The sequence below is a fragment of the Heptranchias perlo genome, chromosome 30 (genome assembly GCF_035084215.1).
Source record: "Heptranchias perlo isolate sHepPer1 chromosome 30, sHepPer1.hap1, whole genome shotgun sequence".
NCBI classification, from domain to species: Eukaryota; Metazoa; Chordata; class Chondrichthyes; order Hexanchiformes; family Hexanchidae; genus Heptranchias; species Heptranchias perlo.
The window spans coordinates 28242717-28265530 of NC_090354.1; the positions used below are offsets into that span (position 1 = coordinate 28242717).

Here is a 22814-nt window from a genome sequence, read left to right on the forward strand (position 1 = left end):
ACTTATATTTCTCATTACTATATTAACTGATCTGCCATTCACAGATTATCAATTACATTAGGTATTTGTGCCAGCACTTTTGAATGATTGTTGGAAATTAAGACTTTTGGGAACCTCCATGAACTCAAGGCTGAGGCTTTTCACGTAGACACAGGCCTCTGACGGAAATTATTGCTACAGGCATTTCAAACACAGCAAATACTATTATATAAATAAGTTTAATCATTTTTATTTACAAAGAATTTACAACACAGAAGCAGGCCAATCGGCCCAACAGGTCTATGCCGGTGTTTGTGCTCCACACAAGCCTCCTCCCATCCTACGTCATCTCACCCTATCGACATATCTTTCAATTCCTTTCTCCCTCGTGTACTTATCTAGCTTCTCCTTAATGTTTTCTTTGTCTTTATTATGTTACAAACCTTATTCCCAGTTCTCAGTTTCATGGAGACAGTGATGACTGTCGAAAACAGTTCCAAAAGAAGTATTTGGAGTAGTTTGGTTCACCTCCTTTTTTCATGGATGGTTCTTGCTGACTGATCATGCTTGGTTTGTTATTGTCCTGAGTTTTCTGACCTGCTTTCCTTGCATTTGACGCAATTGTCCGCTGTCTCTTCAGATCTGATTCGTTGCTGTTTTATGGTGACAAAATGTGAACCAATCAACAACAAGAAATCTGCACACAAACAGTGTGTTACACCAAAGTGTGACATAGGAAGTGTGACATGATGGGTGAAATGCACCCTGACAGAGAGATGGATATGGGCGGCTTAGTGCTGAATCCATGGTTGCTCGTGGCAACCAAAAACAGAAAGCGTTGATGATGAGACATTGCCCTGGCCCCATTGAGCCCTGGCTCCCTTTCTGGATGCAGTGGGTGACCTTGGCTTCACCTGTTGACTGTGCAAAATAAAGGGAGATAACAACAACAACAACAACAATTTGCGTTTATTGAGTGCCTTTAATGTAGTAAAACATCCCAGGGCGCTTCACAGGAGCGATTATCAAACAAAATTTGACACCGAGCCACATAAGGAGATATTCGAACAGATGAGCGGAAGGTTTTAAGGAGCGTCTTAAAGGAAGAGAGAGAGGTTTAGGGAGGGAATTGCAGAGCTTAAGGCCTAGGCAGCTGAAGGAACGGCCGCCAATGATGGAGCGAAGGAAGTCGGGGACGCATAAGAAGCCAGAATTGGAGGAGCGCAGAATTCGCGGACGGTTGTAGGACTGGAGGAGGTTACAGAGATAGGGAGGGGCGAGGCCATGGAGGGATTTAAAAATGAGGAGAATTTTAAAATCGAGGCGTTGCCGGAGCAGGAGCCTATGTAGGTTACCGAGCCCAGGTGTGATGGGTGAATGGGACTTGGTGCGAGTTAGAATACAGTCAGCAGAGTTTTGGATGAGCTCATGTTTACAGAGGGTGCAAGATGGGAGTTCGGCCAGGAGGGCATTGGAACAGTCAAGTCTAGCGGTAACAAAGGCATGAATGAGGGTTTCAGCAGCAGATGAGCTGAGGCAGGGACGGAGACGGAAGTAGGTGGTCTTGGTGATGGATAGGATATTGGGTCGGAAGCTCAACTCAGGATCAAATAGGACACCGAGGTTGCGAACAGCCTGATTCAGCCTCAGACAGTGGCCAGGGAGAGGGACAGAGTTGGTGGCAGGGACCAAAGACAATGGCTTTGGTCTTCCCAATATATAATTGGAGGAAGTTTCTGCTCATCTAGTACTAAGGACTAAGTACAGAGATATGAGGGTAGATGTTCTGAGTCTTTGTATGTGGTGAGGTACCTCACGCACAGCAAGGACAGATCTTCAACTAAGGAAAGAACTTGCATTTATATAGTGCCTGTCTCATCCTCAGGACATCCCAAAGTGCTTCACAACCAAAGAAGTACTTCTGAAGTGTAATCACTGTTGTAATGTAGGAAACAGCAGCCAATTTGCGCACAGCAAGATCCCACAAACAACGAGATAATTCATCTATTTTGATGGTGTTGGTTGAGAGATAAATGTTGACCAGAAATAAATAGAAATTTCTTTCAGGTGATTGTGACTGTTCATGAAGATGTTCACCTGTCTATTTATTAAAGACACCTAACTTGTTTGTTTGTGAAATCAGTTGCAGTGCTTTGTGTAGTCTAGTAATGTTTGAAAAATAATGATTCAATAAAGGGCTTTAGGTGAGTAGGCCCTTTCTTTCCGTCCTGGCAAGTTAATAAATGACTCCTAGTTCTTTTCACAGAGGAAATCCAAACAAGCTCTTTGGCTGCCCACAATTGTTACTATCTGATTGACAGTTCCACACACTGTGTTAAAATTCAACTGTTTGGAGATCCAGTCTTTCTTCTCCATCCTTCAATTGCCAGAGATATTGGCCGTGTTCCAGCTGGGAATCAGGCGCTTTTCTTTCAATCCCATTGCCATCTGTCAGCCTGCTCTCTGCACTGATAATCGACGGGTTTGTTATCGGGCTGCCTTTTCATTAGTACAGAAACAGGAAGCTCTGGAGATTTCCAAAACTGGTTAAAGCTCAGTTCGACTCGCATCGAGCCCTGATTCAACTTTGCCTTGATTGTTTTCTCAGTCACTGTAGCCCATTCCCCTCCCACTGCCAAAATGCTGCCTTCTACCCTTTCATTGAAAGCACCATACTCCCTCCCTACCCTCTCTGCTACATTGAGAGACACAGACAGGAACAGAGAGCGTATGATTGTGTCTGGGACCTTGGGGGGTGGGGGGAAACACAAAGCCATCCCAACTTTTCTCTCAGATTGAAAGTGATCTACTCCCTATAGATTTAGTAGAGTACATTCACGTATGAAATGGACGCTGGGATAGCGTTGTGTCCATAGCAGTGCTGCGCCTCCTTTCATAGGCGCGTAAGCGAAAAAGCAACAAAAGAGGCTACACGTTCCAGCTGCGTGCTCCCAGCACGGAGCCTCGTCTACTGGGAGGCCTCATCAGAAACCTGCCCAGCCAGATCATGATTCTCCATCCATTAAAGTGGGCTGTGGCGAGATTTCCCAACGCATGCCCCCAAAATGCAAGGCTCTGCACCTGAACCATGCGGTCAGAAAAATTAACCTAAAATGGTTGTGTAACTGGGACAGGTGATCTTTTCCAGCAAGAAAATCGTTTCGTCCCAAAGAGTCTAGAATATTGAACGGTGTGACTCCCATATCATGCGTGGGAAATACGAACTTCAGTTTTTTTTTAATGTCTGGTTTGTATTTTACAAATTTCCAGCCTTTCTCACAAACTGGACTGTCCAGTACAAACCCAGATGGGTCAGAGACTTCAAAACAGGAGCTCCATTGTTCCAAGTTTAGCTTTGTCCCCGTCCAACCCACCCCCCCCCCCTTTCCCTGGCACTGCACTTGCTTAAAAACTGTTAAATCTCTAACTTCTTCCAGTTCTGATGAAAGGTCATCGACCTGAAACGTTAACTCTGTTTCTCTCCCTACAGATGCTGCCCTGACCTGCTGAGTGTTTCCAGCATTTTCTGTTTTTGTTTTTAGCCTTTGCCTTCCTTCAGATAAAGTAACCGAGCCAATCTTGTCTCTTTCCAGATGTTGAGAGTAAGAAGTGGGTGCGGTTCTGGGATGCCGAGTACAAGTTCTTTGAGCATCTCTCCACTTGGCCTCAGGCCCAGCGGATCTGCACCTGGTTCGGAGCGGAGCTGGCGTCCATCCACAGCCAGCAGGAGCTGACCTTCCTGGGACAGACGCTGCAGGAGGTAGGGCTCCAGGGAGACAGCCGGGGAAACAACATTGCGCTCCTCCCTGGAACCATCTCCAGTGGTTTTTGCACAGATGTGCACCAACGTCTGTCATAGCAGTTAATTTGGGGAAATAAGAATCTAGACAATGGTGAGGATCGTTCAGCCAATTTAATGGTTTCACATGAATGCAAGCAGCCCATTTGTAAATCTATTTTAAAGGCTGTTTTTTACAATTGAACAATTTCCCCGGCATTGGTGAATAAACAGTGAAGGAGAGTGTAGATGTTTCGGATTAGTGCTCCCGACTCAGAGCTCCGCCCCCCGGGAGCACGTATCAGGAATTCAAGAGCACGCCCCAGGTGATATTCCACCTTCGATGGTTGGCCTCCGCTCCCAAATTCCCGTTATCCGCTCCCACCCCGCAGGTCCTGTGCCTGAACATTCATTCTGGAGAGGAGAGAAACTATATTGGCGTTAGTTTTTTTTTATTAGGTAAGGATATCAAGGGATATGGATCAAAGGTGAGCAAATGGAACTGAGGTACAGATCAGCCACGATCTAATTGAATGACAGAACAGGCTTGACGGGCTGAATGGCCTACTCCTGTTCTTATGTTTGTTCTCTAAAAATTTTAAAAACCGTGTGCAACAACAACTTGCATTTATATAGCGCCTTTAACGTAGGAAAACGTCCCAAGGCGCTTCATAGGAGCGTTAACAAACAAAATTTGACAACGAGCAACATAAAGAGATATTAGGACAGTTGGCTAAAAGCTTGGACAAAAAGGTAGCTTCTAAGGAGCGTCTTAAAGGAGGAGAGAGAGGGGGAGAGGCAGAGAGGTTTAGGGAAGGAATTCCAGAGCTTAGGACCCGGGCAGCTGAAGGCACGGCCACCAAGGGTGGAGCGAAGGAAGTTGGGGATGCAGAAGAGGCCAGGATAGGAGGAACACAGAGATCTCGGAGTGTTGTAGGGCTGGAGGAGGTTAAAGAGATAGGGAGGGGGAAGGCCGTGGAGGGATTTAAACACAAGGATGAGAATTTTAAATTTGAACTGTTGCTGGACTGTACGTTGAAGGAGGTTGTTCTTTCCAATTTCACTTCTGGGATCCAGTTCTACGTCTAGTCGGTGCCAACTGCCCTCCGGTACCTTGGCCAAATGGCTATTCTTCATGAGCAGTGTTAGATCCCAGTGACCTAGATTTCCCAATGGTAATGCAGACTGAAACCCATTTAAAATCAATGAGTCACTATCAACAAATCCAGGCTAGTAGTTACAGATTACTGGCCAGAAACTCAACTGGAACAGCCACTTAAATGCCATGGCTACTAGAGCAGGTCAGAGGCTGGGTATTCTGTGGCGAGTGGCAGTAGGTGCATGGGAACACCATCACCTGTACGTTCCCCTCCAAGTCACACATCATCTCCATTAGGATATATATCACCGTTCCTTCATCGTCGCTGGGTCAAAATCCTGGAACTCCCTTCCTAACAGCACTGTGGGAGAACCTTCACCACACGGACTGCAGCGGTTCAAGAAGGCGGCTCACCACCACCTTCTCGAGGGCAGTTAGGGATGGGCAATAAATGTTGACCTTGCAACGACGCCCACATCCTGAGAATAAACAATAAAATAAAAGATACCTACAGTGAACGGAATGGCTAGCTCATTTTGTACTTTTCCAGCTTTCCCGGGTTCAGGACCAGTTTTGGTGGATTGGCCTTCACACCTACGAGAATGACGGGCGATTCAGGTTTGTGGTATTTACTCTTGTGCAGAGTGCAGTCTTTTCACACCCGCACTCAGCATTCAGAATCCCTCGACCACCTTCATTGGACCTCAGTACTGATTCTGTAGTAACCATTCTCCATGCTGTACATTAATCTTTTCCTCCCCTCACCACCAGTTGTTTTGTTCCCATTTTCTGCTGTTTCTAGCCCTTCCCTGGCTAGTGGGAATTTTATTACATAGAATTACATGGAATGTACAGCACAGAAAAAGGCCTTTCGGCCCAACTGGTCTATGCCGGCGTTTATGCTCCACATGAGCCTCCTCCAATATATACTGAATATATTTAAGAAGGAGCTAGATAGATTTCTAGACACAAAAGGCATCAAGGGGTATGGGGAGAGAGCGGGAATATGGTATTGAGATAGAGGATCAGCATTGATCTTATTGAATGGCGGAGCAGGCTCGAAGGGCCGAATGGCCTATTCCTGCTCCTATTTTCTATGTTTCTATGTTTCCTCCCACCTTATTTCATCTAACCCTATCAACATAACCTTCTATTCCTTTCTCTTTCAGGTACCTAACTTGTTTCCTCTTAAATGCATCTATGATATTCGCCTCAACTACTCTTTGTGGTAGTGAGTTCCACATACTAACCACTCTCTGGGTAAAGAAGTATTACCTTATTCTTCATCTTCCCCTCCTCCTCCCCCCACCCCCCCAACTCTTCTGAAAGCACAGACATGGCTGGGATACGGTTCCATGGGTGTCTGACCCAAATCGGCCAATGTCCATAAACCTAGACAGAGTGGCAGGCGGCTTTTTGACCATGAGGGCAGGTGGCATTGCACCCAATCCAAATCCTGTCCCCGTGATACATCCACATACGTCCCAAGGGTCGCTTTTTGAAGTCTTAGGGATTTTGATAAACTTTGATGTTCAGTGAAATAAAATAAAAGGTTGAGGTTCCTGATCGTGTGTCTCCGGACTCTGTGTTACAGGTGGTCTGATGGTTCAATCCTGAACTTTGTCTCCTGGGCCTCAGGGAGGCCACGGCCTGTTTCTAGGGACAGAAAATGTGTCTACATGTCGCCCAGTAAAGGTAAGAAGAGCGGCAAGGAAACGAGCCTCATGGGCTAGATATTTCCCAATCCCTTCCAGCTTCTTATACGTCCTACTTTGGAAGCTTAAAACTAACCTGGAGCAGCAGCTTTTGGCTTCTTGGTGCAACTTGTTGTCAAGGCCTGTAACAGCCATGCCCTGGAACTCAACACAAGCCTGGTGACGGAGCTCCACCAATGGCCTAGTGTGTAAATTCACCACCCGGTGTAGCGCTGGGCCGTCCAGGCCTGGTTCGATCCCTCGGCCTGTGCTGGGTTAGCTCTCAGTCTCAGTCAGGGCAGTGGTTGGGTCACTAAAATTGGACTCGGCCACCGTGGGTTAGGGAGCGAGAATTCCTGCTCCTGAGGGTTATCTGTGGGCCTGGGCTGGAAAGTTTGTCCACTATGGAGCTAACTAAGAGCATGGCTGTGATGCCCCCTCACTACAGTTGAAAAGCCTGCTGAAACCCGCTGTCCAAGGTCACACAAGAGGAATGGCCAGTTGGCCGGAGGGTGGCAAATCCATGGAACTGAACGCCAGTCGGAGTCAATGGCTTTCGGTGGGGGGGGAATGGGGAACATTGGACGGGATTCTCCAGCTCGAGGCAGAGTTCCGGCAGAGCTTATCTTCTGCCCTCCCCTCCAATTCCAACCCGTTTTTCTGGGTCGCGGGTCGCTCCCAACGCACGACAGGCTCCCGGTGACATTCCCACTGCCATGAGGGAGCCTGTCATCAGGCCCGAGGGAAATGATGGTCGTGGTGCAACATCCCAGGAGGCAGGAGCAGATTTAAAGGGGCAGAAGCCCCCCAAAGACCGCAGGAGCTGCAGCCTTGTAGACCTCGGCAGAGCATTGGAAGCCCCCTGAGAGGAGAGGGGGCCAACTCCAGGCCCTCTCCCTCCATGGGAGGACTTCTTGTCCGTTACCGCTGCCTCCCAGAGCCAACTGCCACTGAGATTAATTAAGGCTAACACTCAGCCATGTGAAACTCAAAGGGCATTAATGTTAATACTGGATATTTGGCCAGAGGTTTTCCTTGCCCTGGTGCCCCCGACCACCAGGCGATGACTATGTTGTGCAAACCATCACTATATTGGCTGCGCTCTCAGGACATACAGGAGAGGACTGCCCGAGGGACCATGAACCTGCTTGATAGGCACCCTGATCCTGCCATCATGGGCCCCAATACAGTGGACATTTACCCTACTGCGCAAGTTGTGCACTTTTCACAGGGTGGAAAACTGGAGATGGCAATTAAATCACCAACAGAGCCTATGGTCATTGGTTTCACAATTTGCTGGCCTTTTAATGCTAAACCCCATGGGCACTGACAGCGATAGATGTGGGCATCACTGGGTAACAATGGCTTTATCTTGTAACATCACAGAAAACTCCCCATCCATGTTGAAGGGGCACCTCCTTCATGAAGGAATATTTGGCATTTTTTTTTGTTAGTGAAGGGAAGTGTTATAAGAGTCAGGTGTCATTTCCATAACAAATGCACAAAATACAAGTGAGGCAGCAATGGGCTTCAGTGCAGATGAATTTGTAAAGGAACAGAAAAAGATTTGCCAAATCATTTTCACTGGCCCTTAAAAATAGTTACAAATGTGACTTTGACACAATGCCTGCCTTTTAAAGCATTTACTCCTCAGTGCTAATCAAGATTCATTATTTTAATGTGATTCGTGGTTTTAAACTATTAACAAATGAGGTTCTCTCTCCCTCAGCTTCTCATTTGTTTTCTCACTCACTTTCTCATTCTGTCTCGCTCATGTTCTCTCATTCATTCATTTTCCCTCAATCTCTCATTCTCTCTTACTTCCATTTTCTCTAATTGGATAGCTCTTTCAAAGAGCCGGCACAGACACGATGGGACGAATGGCCTCCTTCTGTGCTATAAGATGCTATGGTTACTCTCCCTCTCACTCTCATTTTCTCTCACTCACTTTTCACTCGCTCTCATTCTTTCTCTTTTTCACTTCCATTCTCCCTCTCCGTCTCTCTCTCTCTCTCTCACACACATGTTCCCCTTCTCATTACAGAGGTGTGGGGTGACCAGAGATGCCTGAATGACCTACAGTACATATGTAAACGGACAAACAGTTCAATGGTGAAGCCCCCTTTACCTCCACCGCCGTCTGCGCACTATGGGGGGTGCCCGAGGGGATGGACCCCATTTGTAAACAAGGTATTATCATCAAGTGCGGGGCTAGTTCGATTTTATTATGATATGTTTAAAGTACTGATCCCGGGAGGACAGTATACACTGTATTAAAACCTCATTTACACTCGGCCCAGTCCTGTGTTGTCTCGCACCAGTCCGTGTGTGACAGGATCCTGGCTGCAACCAGCTCCGTTTGTTGGGTGTTGGATGATTAAGGCCTTATGTTCAGACCAGTGGAAATGTTCTTGGTCAGTTAGTGCCAGGCGGGAGATCGCACTCCGCGCCTGCGGACTCAAGACCATGTGTATATTCAAATAAAGCATCGGTTTAAATAAAAGCTAAATACTGCCAGGGCTGGAAATCTGAAATAAAAACAGATGACCTTTCTGATGACCCTATTGTTTCTCTCTCCACCGATGCTGCCCGACCTGCTGAGTGTCTGCAGTGTTTTCTGTTTTTTGATCGGTTTAAATATGTACGTTAGTTAGTTCGAGTCTCCTGCTCCGAATGGCACATGAGGCAACCCATTTCTTCCACTGCTGTCTCTCCAGTGCGAGATATTTGACTCCAATCGGAGTATCGTCTTCCCCTGCATCCAGCAGATCGCCGTTCTCCACGGTTGACGTTTATATTTGCCGGTCTGTAACAGACTCGTCTTGTCTCGGGGTTGTTTCCGTAACGAAAGGCATTTTTACGTCAATGGGTCGTTCGTTTGACTCACAACCCCTTACCAGGAAGGCGGTGCACGGCCTTTAGTCTGGCTTCTACCTAGGGGTTGCCAACTCAGGTTGGACGTGTTCCTGGAGGTTTCATCACCTGACCTCCCGTCTCCAACCGCCCCGCCCCCACACTATTGGTCACCCGACACGCCCATCCTCGCGGTGTCCCGCCTTCCCCCACCAATCTCCATTTCCTGATTGGATGAATCTTGGCTGTCACGAAACAGCCATTTTTCCTCATTTTCCAATATTTTTATAAAAGTGTTCAAAGAAAATTTCTTAAAAACACAATTTTTTTAATGCCCCTATGATTTTTCTCCTGGGTTGTTTGCCTCAGTGTCCTGGAGATTAACCTTTAATTCCAGGAGGCTCCAGGACAATCCTGGAGGGTTGGCAAACCTCCTCCTACTTGCTGACCTATCTGGCTTGGCGGACCTACCAGGAGTTATACTCGCGCCGGCGTCATGAGAGCACACAAGCCGTCCTACCAGGTCAAAGGGCAGTCCCTAGGGAAGGGGTTTAAACATGGAGGGAGATTGAAAGAACAGAGATTGGAAATGGCCACACTGAAAGATACAGACTGACCTACTGAGCATTTTCTGATTTTATATCAATGTAAATGTACATTTTGATTTTCAGGAACTGCCTGAAGGCAAACAAATTGATCTTTGTAGCCCTTCCCCGCCCTGTGCCTTTAATAGGACACCTGCAGGCATGAGCCCTGTCCCACAGTGTCTTCTATATTGGCCTAGCTCGAGTCCCTGGGTTCAGGGCCTGCTCTGAGTGAAGGCAATGGAAGCTCACCCCTCACCCCAATGGCTCAGTGAATTTGAAACGAGTGACTGAGTTGTACAGACCAGGGAGGTCTCAGGTTTGGTCCCTTGTTCTTTGCTGAATTAGTTGATTTCAGCCAGAGTGGTGGTAGGAGGGGGCAGTCGGTCAGACTGCCTGCTCCTGATCCATACCCGACTGCCCCTGCTGGAGGATGCTTCTCAGCTGGTGATGCTCCACCCCCATCTAATTGAATAGTCTCCTGAGGGTCACTTTCGAGGCTGTCAAGTGGACAATGGTCATTTGGGCAAGAGAACTGGAGGTCACCCAGTGCCTGTGCAACTGAACCCTAATAAAGAATAATGCCTGCAGGGGAGGGGAGAATGTTGGCAAGAAAAGAGATAAAATAACATGAAAAATTTGTCCACTGTCCCTCTCTCATTCTTCATTTAGCTACATTTTCCCCCTTGGTCTTTCCCATCGGTCTCTGCGTTGCCTCCTCTCACTTACTCCAACCTCCCCCCCCTTCACTCTCTTTCTAACACCCCCCCACCACCCTGCCCAGAAAACCCTCCCGGCCTATAGGACTAACCACCCCCTTGGCTGATATCGAGATGATTATGGCCATGGAAGGAGTGTTCAAGTCGCGGCCTGTCAGACTGTTAATCAGCCTGAGAATCCTTCCACTACCTCACACTGTTCTCCAAGGGAAGATCATGAAGCTACAAAAACAACATCCCTCCTTCACTCTCTCCTAACTCTCCCTCTCCCCTCTCACTCTCTGCACCCTCCTCCTTCACTCTCTCCTTCCAACCCCCTCTCACTCTCTGCACCCTCCTCCTTCACTCTCTCCTTCCAACCCCCTCTCACTCTCTGCACCCTCCTCCTTCACTCTCTCCTTCCAACCCCCTCTCCCTCTCTGCACCCTCCTCCTTCACTCTCTCCTTCCAACCCCCTCTCACTCTCTGCACCCTCCTCCTTCACTCTCTCCTTCCAACCCCCTCTCCCTCTCTGCACCCTCCTCCTTCACTCTCTCCTTCCAACCCCCTCTCACTCTCTGCACCCTCCTCCTTCACTCTCTCCTTCCAACCCCCTCTCCCTCTCTGCACCCTCCTCCTTCACTCTCTCCTTCCAACCCCCTCTCCCTCTCTGCACCCTCCTCCTTCACTCTCTCCTTCTAATCCCCTCTCACTCTCTGCACCCTCCTCCTTCACTCTCTCCTTCCAACCCCCTCTCGCTCTCTGCACCCTCCTCCTTCACTCTCTCCTTCCAACCCCCTCTCCCTCTCTGCACCCTCCTCCTTCACTCTCTCCTTCCAACCCCCTCTCCCTCTCTGCACCCTCCTCCTTCACTCTCTCCTTCTAATCCCCTCTCACTCTCTGCACCCTCCTCCTTCACTCTCTCCTTCCAACCCCCTCTCCCTCTCTGCACCCTCCTCCTTCACTCTCTCCTTCTAATCCCCTCTCACTCTCTGCACCCTCCTCCTTCACTCTCTCCTTCTAATCCCCTCTCACTCTCTGCACCCTCCTCCTTCACTCTCTCCTAACTCTCCCTCTCCCCTCTCACTCTCTGCACCCTCCTCCTTCACTCTCTCCTTCCAACCCCCTCTCCCTCTCTGCACCCTCCTCCTTCACTCTCTCCTTCCAACCCCCTCTCACTCTCTGCACCCTCCTCCTTCACTCTCTCCTTCCAACCCCCTCTCCCTCTCTGCACCCTCCTCCTTCACTCTCTCCTTCCAACCCCCTCTCACTCTCTGCACCCTCCTCCTTCACTCTCTCCTTCCTACCCCCTCTCCCTCTCTGCACCCTCCTCCTTCACTCTCTCCTTCTAATCCCCTCTCACTCTCTGCACCCTCCTCCTTCACTCTCTCCTTCCAACCCCCTCTCGCTCTCTGCACCCTCCTCCTTCACTCTCTGCACCCTCCTCCTTCACTCTCTCCTTCCAACCCCCTCTCACTCTCTGCACCCTCCTCCTTCACTCTCTCCTTCCAACCCCCTCTCACTCTCTGCACCCTCCTCCTTCACTCTCTCCTTCTAATCCCCTCTCACTCTCTGCACCCTCCTCCTTCACTCTCTCCTTCTAATCCCCTCTCACTCTCTGCACCCTCCTCCTTCACTCTCTCCTTCCAACCCCCTCTCACTCTCTGCACCCTCCTCCTTCACTCTCTCCTTCTAATCCCCTCTCACTCTCTGCACCCTCCTCCTTCACTCTCTCCTTCCAACCCCCTCTCACTCTCTGCACCCTCCTTCTTCACTCTCTCCTTCCTCTCCCCTCTCACTCTCTGCACCCTCCTCCTTCACTCTCTCCTTCCTCTCCCCTCTCACTCTCTGCACCCTCCTCCTTCACTCTCTCCTTCCTACCCCCTCTCACTCTCTGCACCCTCCTCCTTCACTCTCTCCTTCCAACCCCCTCTCACTCTCTGCACCCTCCTCCTTCACTCTCTCCTTCCAACCCCCTCTCACTCTCTGCACCCTCCTCCTTCACTCTCTCCTTCTAATCCCCTCTCACTCTCTGCACCCTCCTCCTTCACTCTCTCCTTCCAATCCCCTCTCACTCTCTGCACCCTCCTCCTTCACTCTCTCCTTCTAATCCCCTCTCACTCTCTGCACCCTCCTCCTTCACTCTCTCCTTCCAACCCCCTCTCGCTCTCTGCACCCTCCTCCTTCACTCTCTCCTTCCTCTCCCCTCTCACTCTCTGCACCCTCCTCCTTCACTCTCTCCTTCCTCTCCCCTCTCACTCTCTGCACCCTCCTCCTTCACTCTCTCCTTCCTCTCCCCTCTCACTCTCTGCACCCTCCTCCTTCACTCTCTCCTTCTAATCCCCTCTCACTCTCTGCACCCTCCTCCTTCACTCTCTCCTTCTAATCCCCTCTCACTCTCTGCACCCTCCTCCTTCACTCTCTCCTTCTAATCCCCTCTCGCTCTCTGCACCCTCCTCCTTCACTCTCTCCTTCCAATCCCCTCTCCCTCTCTGCACCCTCCTCCTTCACTCTCTCCTTCCAATCCCCTCTCCCTCTCTGCACCCTCCTCCTTCACTCTCTCCTTCTAACCTCTCTTCTCTTTCTTCTCTCCACAGTGTTTCCAGATACATGGATATAATAAAATGGATCGCGTAAACTGGATTGAAGGGAAAGCTGCTTGTGAGAGAGCAGGGGGACTGCTGGCAACAATCGCCAATCACCACGAACAAGGTATCGATCGCTGACAGTCTGTATCTATTCGCATTTCAGCACCGAGGCTCCATTTAATGATCGTTGCTTTAATTTTGCCTATTTCAGAGGGTCTGCACGATTTAATTGTCCTCATTCTGTCCCCATACTTCATCCTGCTGCTGAGATAGGTCAGTGAGTAGCTGCAGGTTCAACAATGTAGGCTTGGGACAGGAGGGAGGTACGTACGCACACTCGTGCACACGAACACACATACACGTGCACACTCATGCACACGAACACATACACGTGCACACTCGTGCACACGAACACACATACACGTGCACATGAGCGCACACGAACACACATGTACACGAACACACACACAAAAATTATTGGATTAAAGCAGGTGAAACTGTACAAGCTGTGAATCAGCTTTATCAACGTCTGCTTTTCGGGCTGTCAGCTGACTGGTGTAATTGGGGGTAATTTTGACTTCAATAGAAATAAAAATTGGGTGAGATGTAAAAGGAGCTGCCGACTCGCTATCGCCCGTTTTACGCTATCGCACAAAGTCAAAATTACCCCCATTATGCCGACAGTGCTGGGGAGCTCCTTCACTCTGTCCATCCACGGGGTTCAGCACCTTTGGCGTCTAATCATAGCCCCACCTGATCTATATGTGCTTTTCTACATCAGCTTTTATAACGGCCATTCTTCCAAACATCACCTTTGATCTCTGGATCGGGTTGCACGACACGAACAAGGACTTCCAGTGGCTGCAAAAGGAACCACTGAAATACGTCAACTGGGCTCCAGGGGAACCTTCAGGCCATCATGCCTCCTCTGCAACCAATGAACTGGTAAGTTGCCCCTCTTGGCCTGGTGCCACTCAGATCGTGAGCGAATAATGTTATAAGGTGACTTGGTACCGGGATTACCCAACCCCAGGCCTTGGGAGACTCCTCCTCACCCCCTCCCCCACTCTTTCCTGAGCGACTTTTGCAAACCCCTTTCCTAATTCACTTGCTTCTTTCTCCATTAAATGGAAGAGTTGCTCTTCCTGGTCTCCTCTGGTTGCCCCTCCCATTGGGTCCATGAGCTGCCCCCCCCCACCCCGCTGGGTCCCCAAGCAGCCCCCCCAGGTCCCCGAGCTGCTCCCCCACTCGGTCCCCGAGCTGCCTCCCCTCCCACCACCCCGACCAGGCCTCCGAACTCCCTCCCCACCCTGGCTGGGTCCCCGAGCTTCCCCCCCCCGCCCCGCTGGATCCCCGAGCTCCCTCCTCTGCCCCCCCACCCACTGGGTCTCTGGTCTTCCCCCCCCCCAACCCCAGCTGGGTCCTCGAGCTCCCTTCCCACTGGGTCCCCGGAGCTCCCCCTTCCCCCCCCCCCCCGCAGGTCCTTGAGACGATCCGCCCCCACCCCAGGTGCCCAAGCTGCCTCTCGCTGGTCTTGGTTTTTGTCTCATTCAGGCTGGCTCCCTTCCCAACTTTGGAAACACCTTGGTGCGGTTTCTGCGATTGTGAGGGCAGTTTAAAGACAACACTGAAAATGCCATAGTGGATTTAGACAAAGAAAGAAGGGGAATGGTATGGACAATGGGGAAACACAAGCTAAATTTAAATAAAACTGAAAAATTACAGATAAGGAATGGAAGATTACGTGGCTGTTAAAGAAAGAGAAAGAACTTGCATTTATAAAACGCCCTTCACAACCTCAGGATGTCCCAAAGCGCTTCACAGCCAATGAAGTACTTTTTGGAAGTGTACTCATTGCTGTAATGTAGGAAACGTGCCAGGAAATTTGCACACAGCAAGATCCCTCAAACAGCAATGTGATAATGACCAGCTTAATCTGTAGGTTGAGGGATAAATATTGGCCAGGACACCGGGGAGAACTCCTCTGCTCTTCTTCGAATATTACCGTGGGATCTTTTACATCCACCTGAGAGGGCAGACGGGGCAGTTTAACGTCTCATCCAAAGGACGTCACATCCGACAGTGCAGCACTCCCTCAGTACTGCACTGAATTGTCAGTCTAGAATTTGTGCTCAAGTCTTTGGAGTGGGACTTGATCCCATGACCTTCTGACTCAGAGATGAGTTTGCTATCAACTGAGCCATGGCTGATGCAAAGAAATGTATTTAATATCAACGGGTATACAACTCCTACTTGATCCGTTACTGACCCATCTGTACCCTGAAGTCTAGTAGAGTTCAATTGTAAAGGTACCTGTGCAGCCAGTAATTGTTCAGCCACTGCAGTCTTTCAGCTGTTAGGTGTCGAGCCTCCTGCCCCGTTTGCCCTCTCAGGTGGAGGTAAAAGATCCCATGGTGCTGTTTTGAAGAAGAGCAGGAGAGTTCTCCCCGGTGTCCTGGCCAACATTTTTCCCTCAACTAACATCACTAAAGCAAATTATCTGGTCATTATCACATTGCTGTTGGTGGGACCTTGCTGTGCGCAAATTGGCTGCTGCCTTTCCTACATTACAATAGTGACTAAACTTCAAAGAAAGTACTTCATTGGCTGTAAAGTGATTTGGGACATCCTGAAGTCATGAAAGGTGCTATAAAAATGCAAGTTCTTATTTTTTCTTTCTTTGCCCAGAGAGAGTATGTTCTGTTCTGAAATCTCCAACAAGAGAGAGTCTAACCACCTCCCCTTGACATTCAACGGTATTACGATCGCCGAATCCCCCACCATCAACATCCTGGGGGTCACCATTGACCAGAAACTTAACTGGACCAGCCATATAAATACTGTGGCTACAACAGCAGGTCAGAGGCTGGGTATTCTGCGGCGAGTGACTCACCTCCTGACTCCCCAAAAGCCTTTCCACCATCTACAAGGCACAAGTCAGGAGTGTGATGGAATACTCTCCACTTGCTTGGATGAGTGCAGCTCCAACAACACTCAAGAAGCTCGACACCATCCGGGACAAAGCAGCCTGCTTGATTGGCACCCCATCCACCACCCTAAACATTCACTCCCTTCACCACCAGTGCACTGTGGCTGCAGTGTGTACCATCCACAGGATGCACTGCAGCAACTCGCCAAGGCTTCTTACACAGCACCTCCCAGACCCGCGACCTCTACCACCTAGAAGGACAAGGACAGCAGGCACATGGGAACAACACCACCTGCACGTTCCCCTCCAAGTCACACACCATTCCGACTTGGAAATATATCGCCGTTCCTTCATCATCGCTGGGTCAAAATCCTGGAACTCCCTTCCTAACAGCACTGTGGGAGAACCGTCACCACACGGACTGCAGCGGTTCAAGAAGGTCTCAAGGGCAATTAGGGATGGGCAATAAATGCCGGCCTCGCCAGCGACGCCCACATCCCATGAACGAATAAAAAAAAAGAAATCAGTGATATCTGATGCAATTATACATGAGGACTAAGCTGCTGTATTGTCATTCCAGGTAAACTGTGCAGTCGTCTGGCATGCCTTGCACCCACAGTTCACTGGACGCTGGGATGACAGGAGCTGCACGGGCGATAAAAATGGTTACATCTGTCAGAGAAGCAAAGGTACGGTGAAACCAATCTCTAGCAGAGAACGTGGGATCAGACCTGCTCCGCCTTTTCATTTTTGCAGCTCTTTATCTTATTAATCCCAATTCCTCGCCCTTTCTCCATACCCCTTAACGCACTTACTTCTCACGTAGATATGTGTCCCCTTTCTCAGCACCTCAATTGATTCCTTACCCATGGCCTGGAGAAATAGGATGTTGGCTCACTATGGGCCTACAGGTGTTGTGTCAGGACTTTTACACAGAAAAACATAGAAGTTACAACAAGGAAACAAGTCATTCGGCCCAACCAGTCCAGGTCGGCGTTTCTCCTTCACGTGAGCAAATAGTTCTAACCACATTTGCCCACCCTGTTCCCATATCCCTTCGACCCCTCTTGAATGTTGACGTACCTTCAACCACTAACCCTGGAAGTGAATTCCACAGCCTCACAACTCTCTGTGTGAAGAAGTTACATTTAATCTTGTATATGGCCCCTTGATCTGACCCCTCAACTACTGGAAACAGTCTGATTCTATCAACCCTGTCCCCACACCTTCAGAATTTTAAACACTTCTATCACCCCATAAACCCATGAATATTTTCTAAGTCCACAACGAGCCAACAATAACCGTGGCACAGCTCAGGACACGATTATGAGCAGGGCTGGATTTTAGCTCTCAATCTCAGGCATTCCCTCTACAAGCAAAGCTCCTGTGACAATGAGTATCAATCTCCCACACAGACCCACCCAATATCGTATCAGCCAGATGGGTGGCTAATTAACCATTTAAGAAGGTCCTGTATCTCAGTAAAAAGAAAACAATCCATTACTGAAGAGGAGTGTTAGCTCATTTCAGGACTGCATTGAATCTCCTGGTCCCAGCTCAATGGAACATTAGCTCGATCAATACATTGCATCACCCACTAGCCCAGCTGTCTCCATGGGAATAACTGCAGGGTAGGTGGAGGAGGATTCCTCCTTATGTAGTGAGATGGGTGGAGAGTTCCACTATCATCCTTCACGTATGTTATGGAATTTGAGCACAGACATCTTCAAATTGCAAGTATCTCAGAGAGATTGGTGAAGTCACAAGGTTGACATACTTTCCAAGATGCAGTCAGGAAGCCCGTTGAAGCTGATTTGCTCAGGGAGTTTGCTGTGGCCTCACTGTTGGAGAAAGCGCCTTAATTTTGGTTCCATACGTGCCAACTATCAGTATTTCCCACTGACCGTCAGCATTTCTAGGCCTTGGTCTGCTTGTGCAACAATAACCAGGAGAAAAAGAGAAAGACTTGAACTTATATAGCACCTTTCACAACCTCAGGACATCCTAAAGCGCTTTACAGCCAATGAAGTGCTTTTGAAGTGTAGTCACTGTTGTAATGCAGGAAACGCAGCAGCCAATTTGCAAACAGCAAGATCCCACAAACAGCAATGTGACAATGATCAGATAATCTGTTTTAGTGATGTTGTTTGAGGGATAAATATTGGCCAGGACACCGGGGAGAACTCCTCTGCTCTTCTTCCAAATAGTGCCATGGGATCTTTTACATCCACCTGAGAGGGCAGATGGGGCTTCAGTTTAATGTCTCATCCAAAAGACGGCACCTCCAACAGTGCAGCAGTCGTACTGCACTGGAGTGTTAGCCTAGATTTTGTGCTCAAATCTCTGGTGTGGGACTTGAAACCACAACCTTCTAACTCGGAGGCTGCCAACTAGTACATGTTTTGAACTTCCTGTGCTGCCTGCCTAGGGTTGCCAACTCTGGTTGGACTTTTTCCTGGCGGTTTCATTACATGTCCGCCCGCCTTCAATCATCCTGCCCCTATGCTCCTTCCATTGGTTACCCGACATGTCCGTCCTTGTGGTGCATCACTTTCCCTCGCAAAATTGAAAGCGAACAGACTCTTCATTACTCAATTGGATGATTCTTAACCGTCAATCAAACAGCCTTTTGCCCATCTCCAATATTTTTATAACTAATAAACAAAAGTGTTCAAAGAAAATGAAAATAAAAGTGTCCTGGAGATTTAATTCCTGGAGACTCCAGGGTTGGTAACCCTATATCTGCCCAAGGACCCTCCCAAAATGGTTTCTGCAGATTCCCCGCCCCGTGACTAGGTGATTCCAACACTCGTTCATTACCAGGCACCTGGCAGTGGGTAACGAAAGTGGATTGTGGGGGTAACTAAAGTGAATTGTGGGGTAACTAAAGAGAATTGTGGTATTCTGATCACACTCTGTTGCCAGGCAGATTGATCCAAGTCCCTTTGTACCGTTAGTCCTGGAAATCCACAGGACAGTCAGTGTTTGTAAAGAGGAGAGACAGGTTATGAAGGGTACACATCCAAGGCATCATAACCAGCGTCTTCTCTTTGCAGATGCTGACTGACCTATCGTGCAGTTCCAGCATTTTCTGTTTTTATGAAGGATTTTGAAGTTCATCAGAGTCCCAGGAACATTTTAAACTGGGATACAGGTGACAGTTTCTTCTCTAAGAAACTCGAGGGAATCTTTGCTTTTGCTGTTTGCTAAAACGTTTATTGCGACATGCCAAAGCCCCCAAGAAATTCAGTGATTTTTCTGACTAATAATGCTGTAGACATCCATGGTTGCAGTGTTAAGTCGAATGAGTGTTAACGAGCAGAAAGCAGATCACAGCCAGGATCTGAACCTAGCCCCAGGGCTCCTCAAGCAACAAGGAGCACATGGACCATATGGAGCAACCATTCCAATTACACACTCGGCTGCTTCAGTCTGATATGCCAGACAAGTATCAACAGGGAGGTGTGGTTTGGTGCAGTTATTGCCCCACTACCTTAGGAACTGGATTAGAACGTGTGTCTCATTTGTTTTGATAGAATCTTACAGCACAGAAGGAGGCCGTTCAGCCCATCGTGCCTGTGCCGGTTCTTTGAAAGAGCTATCCAATTAGTCCCACTCCCCTGCTCTTTGCTCATAGACCAGCAAATTTTTCCTTTTCAAGTATTTTATCCAATTCCTTTTTGAAAGTCACTATTGAATCTGCTTCTACCGCCCTTTCAGGCAGTAAATTCCAGATCATTACAACTCACAGCGTAAAAAAAATTCTCCTCGTCTCCCTCTCATTCTTTTGCCAATTATCTTAAATCTGCGTCCTCTGGTTACCGACCCTCCTTCCAATGGAAACAATTTCTCCTTATTTACTCCATCAAAACCCTATATAATTTTGAACACCTCTATTAAATCTCCCCTTAACCTTCTCTGCTCTAAGGAGAACAGTCCCAGCTTCTCCAGTCTCTCCACATCACTGAAGTCCCTCATCCCCGGTAAATCTCCTCGTACCCTCTCCAAGGCCTTGACATCTTTCCTAAAGTGTGGTGCCCAGAATTGGACACAATACTCCAGCTGAGGCCTAACCAGTGATTTATAAAGGTTTAGCATAACATGATTTTGTACTCTGTGCCTCTATTTATAAAGCCCTGGATCCATTGTAATGTTACGTTACCCGAGGGAAAAGTGCATTAGGGAGGCACCTGCTGGATACAAGTGACATTGCAAGTAAGAAAATTTTCAATGAACTCTGATTGAAAGCAGATGAGGTCCCTCTGCCTGTGTCAGGAGTAAGGTGCTAGTTGGAATACCACAGAAGTCAGTATGTTGCAGCCACACAGTAGACTGAGCCTGGAAAAGAATGCGTCAGAGAACTGGAGAAAGTTCAGTCAGGAGGTTAAGCCGTACATAACGCCAATAGGAACAGCCAAGAAAACAGAACAGAACAGTCAAAGTCGGCACTGGTTTTTTTAAAATAAAAAGCTGCCATAGACGTCACCCGTTTCCCACTGACGATCAGCGTTTCTTGCATTGCGTCTACCTATCACTGCTGACAAACATCAGTCCGGCTGCTGCAGGAATATCGTCTGCTCATGTGCAGAATTTGAGCCTATATGTGTCCATGGAGGTAGTGCATGTCCCAGAGCCTGGCAGGGATATCCCTCGCTGGATTGTGGTGAGATGGCACCCAGCGGTGTCCCAGAGCCTGACAGGGATATCCCTCGCTGGATTGTGGTGAGATGGCACCCAGCGGTGTCCCAGAGCCTGGCAGGGATATCCCTCGCTGGATTGTGGTGAGATGGCACCCAGCGGTGTCCCAGAGCCTGGCAGGGATATCCCTCGCTGGATTGTGGTGAGATGGCACCCAGCGGTGTCCCAGAGCCTGGCAGGGATATCCCTCGCTGGATTGTGGTGAGATGGCACCCAGCGGTGTCCCAAGTATTTAAAGGCTTCAGGGGAGATGTACTGCAGAAATCGACTAATGAAGACTCAATGATGTTAAATGTACCAAGAAGCAATGTGGGCAAAGATTGATAATGTATAATATATTGGAGAGAGTGATGTAAAATGTACCATCAGGGAGGTGGGAGTGACTGCCCTCGACATCGAGGCATTCGACCGAGCTTAGCATAACGCCGCCCTAGCAAAACATGAAGTCACTGAGGGTCAAAGGGAAAACTCTCCAATGGCTGGACATACCTGATGCACAGGACGATGGTTGTGGTTGTTGGAGGCCAATCATCTCAGCCCAGGACATCACTGCAGGAGTTCCTCAGCAAAGCATCCTCGACCCAACCATCTTCAGTTGCTTCATCAATGACCTTCTCTTCATCATAAGGTCAGGAGTGGGGCTGTTCATTGATGATTCCACACTGTTCAGCTCCATTCACATCTCCTCCGATAATGGATCAGCTCATGGCAGCCTACAGCAGGACCCAGATTAGATCCAGACTTGGGCTAATAAATGGCAGGTAACATTCGCACCACATTAATGTGCCAGATAATGACCATCTTAAGGAAGAAAGAAAGAAAGACTTGCATTTATATAGCACCTTTCACAACCTCAGGATGTCCCAAAGCACTTTACAGCCAATTAAGTACATTTTTGCAGTGTAGTCACTGTTGCAATGTAAGAAACACAGCAGCCAATTTGAGCAGACACAGCAATGTGATAATGACCAGATAATCTGTTTTTTAATAGTGTTGGTTGAGGGATAAATGTTGGCCAGGACACATTCCCCTGCTCTTCTTCAAAATAGTGCCACAGGATCTTTTACATCCACCTGCAAGGGCAGATGGAGCCTTAGTTTTAAAATCTCATCTGAAAGACGGCACCTCTGACAGACCAGCACTCCTTCAGTACTGCACTGGTGTATCAGCCCGGATTTTGTGCTCAAGTCCCTGGAGTGGGATTTGAGCCCACGACCTTCTGACTCAGGTCAGAGAGCTACCCACTGAGCCACGGCTGACACTCAAATAAGAGAAAGTTCAGCCATCTCTTGACATTCAATGGCACCACCATCAACATCCTGGGCATCATCATTGACCAGAAGCTGAACTGAACACCATGACTCCAAGAGTAGAACGGAGGCTGAGTGTACCATCTGATAAGTGGCTCACCTCCTGATCACTTAAAATCTCTCCACCATCTACAAGGCTCAAGTCAAGAGTGACCACTGACCTGCGATTGGTAAAGCTGCAATAACACTAAAGAACACAACATCATCCAGGACAGGGCAGATTACTTGATCAGTGCCCCTGCCACTGGACTCAATATCGGCCTCCTCCAGAACTGTAGTATCTATAGACCACACTACAGCGATAGTACAATCTATAGACCGCACTACAGCTATAGTACAATCTATAGACCGCACTACAGCGATAGTACAATATATAGACCGCACTTCAGCTATAGTACAATCTATAGACCACACTACAGCGATAGTACAATATATAGACCGCACTACAGCGATAGTACAATCTATAGACCACACTACAGCGATAGTACAATCTATAGACCACACTACAGTTATAGTACAATCTATAGACCACACTACAGCGATAGTACAATCTATAGACCACACTACAGCGATAGTACAATATATAGACCGCACTACAGCGATA

The 22814-nt window shown here is 48.5% G+C and overlaps 1 protein-coding gene across 1 annotated transcript in view; it reads left to right on the forward strand.

The window, feature by feature from the left end:
* mrc2 (mannose receptor, C-type 2) overlaps positions 1 to 22814 on the forward strand; it is a 252001-nt gene that overhangs the window by 203741 nt on the left and 25446 nt on the right. Inside the window, exons 17-23 of the mRNA XM_067969113.1 lie at positions 3573 to 3739; positions 5407 to 5474; positions 6451 to 6551; positions 8595 to 8740; positions 13283 to 13397; positions 14055 to 14218; positions 16783 to 16891. Coding sequence (XP_067825214.1) covers positions 3573 to 3739; positions 5407 to 5474; positions 6451 to 6551; positions 8595 to 8740; positions 13283 to 13397; positions 14055 to 14218; positions 16783 to 16891 — 870 coding nt within the window. The remainder of the gene's footprint in view (positions 1 to 3572; positions 3740 to 5406; positions 5475 to 6450; positions 6552 to 8594; positions 8741 to 13282; positions 13398 to 14054; positions 14219 to 16782; positions 16892 to 22814) is intronic.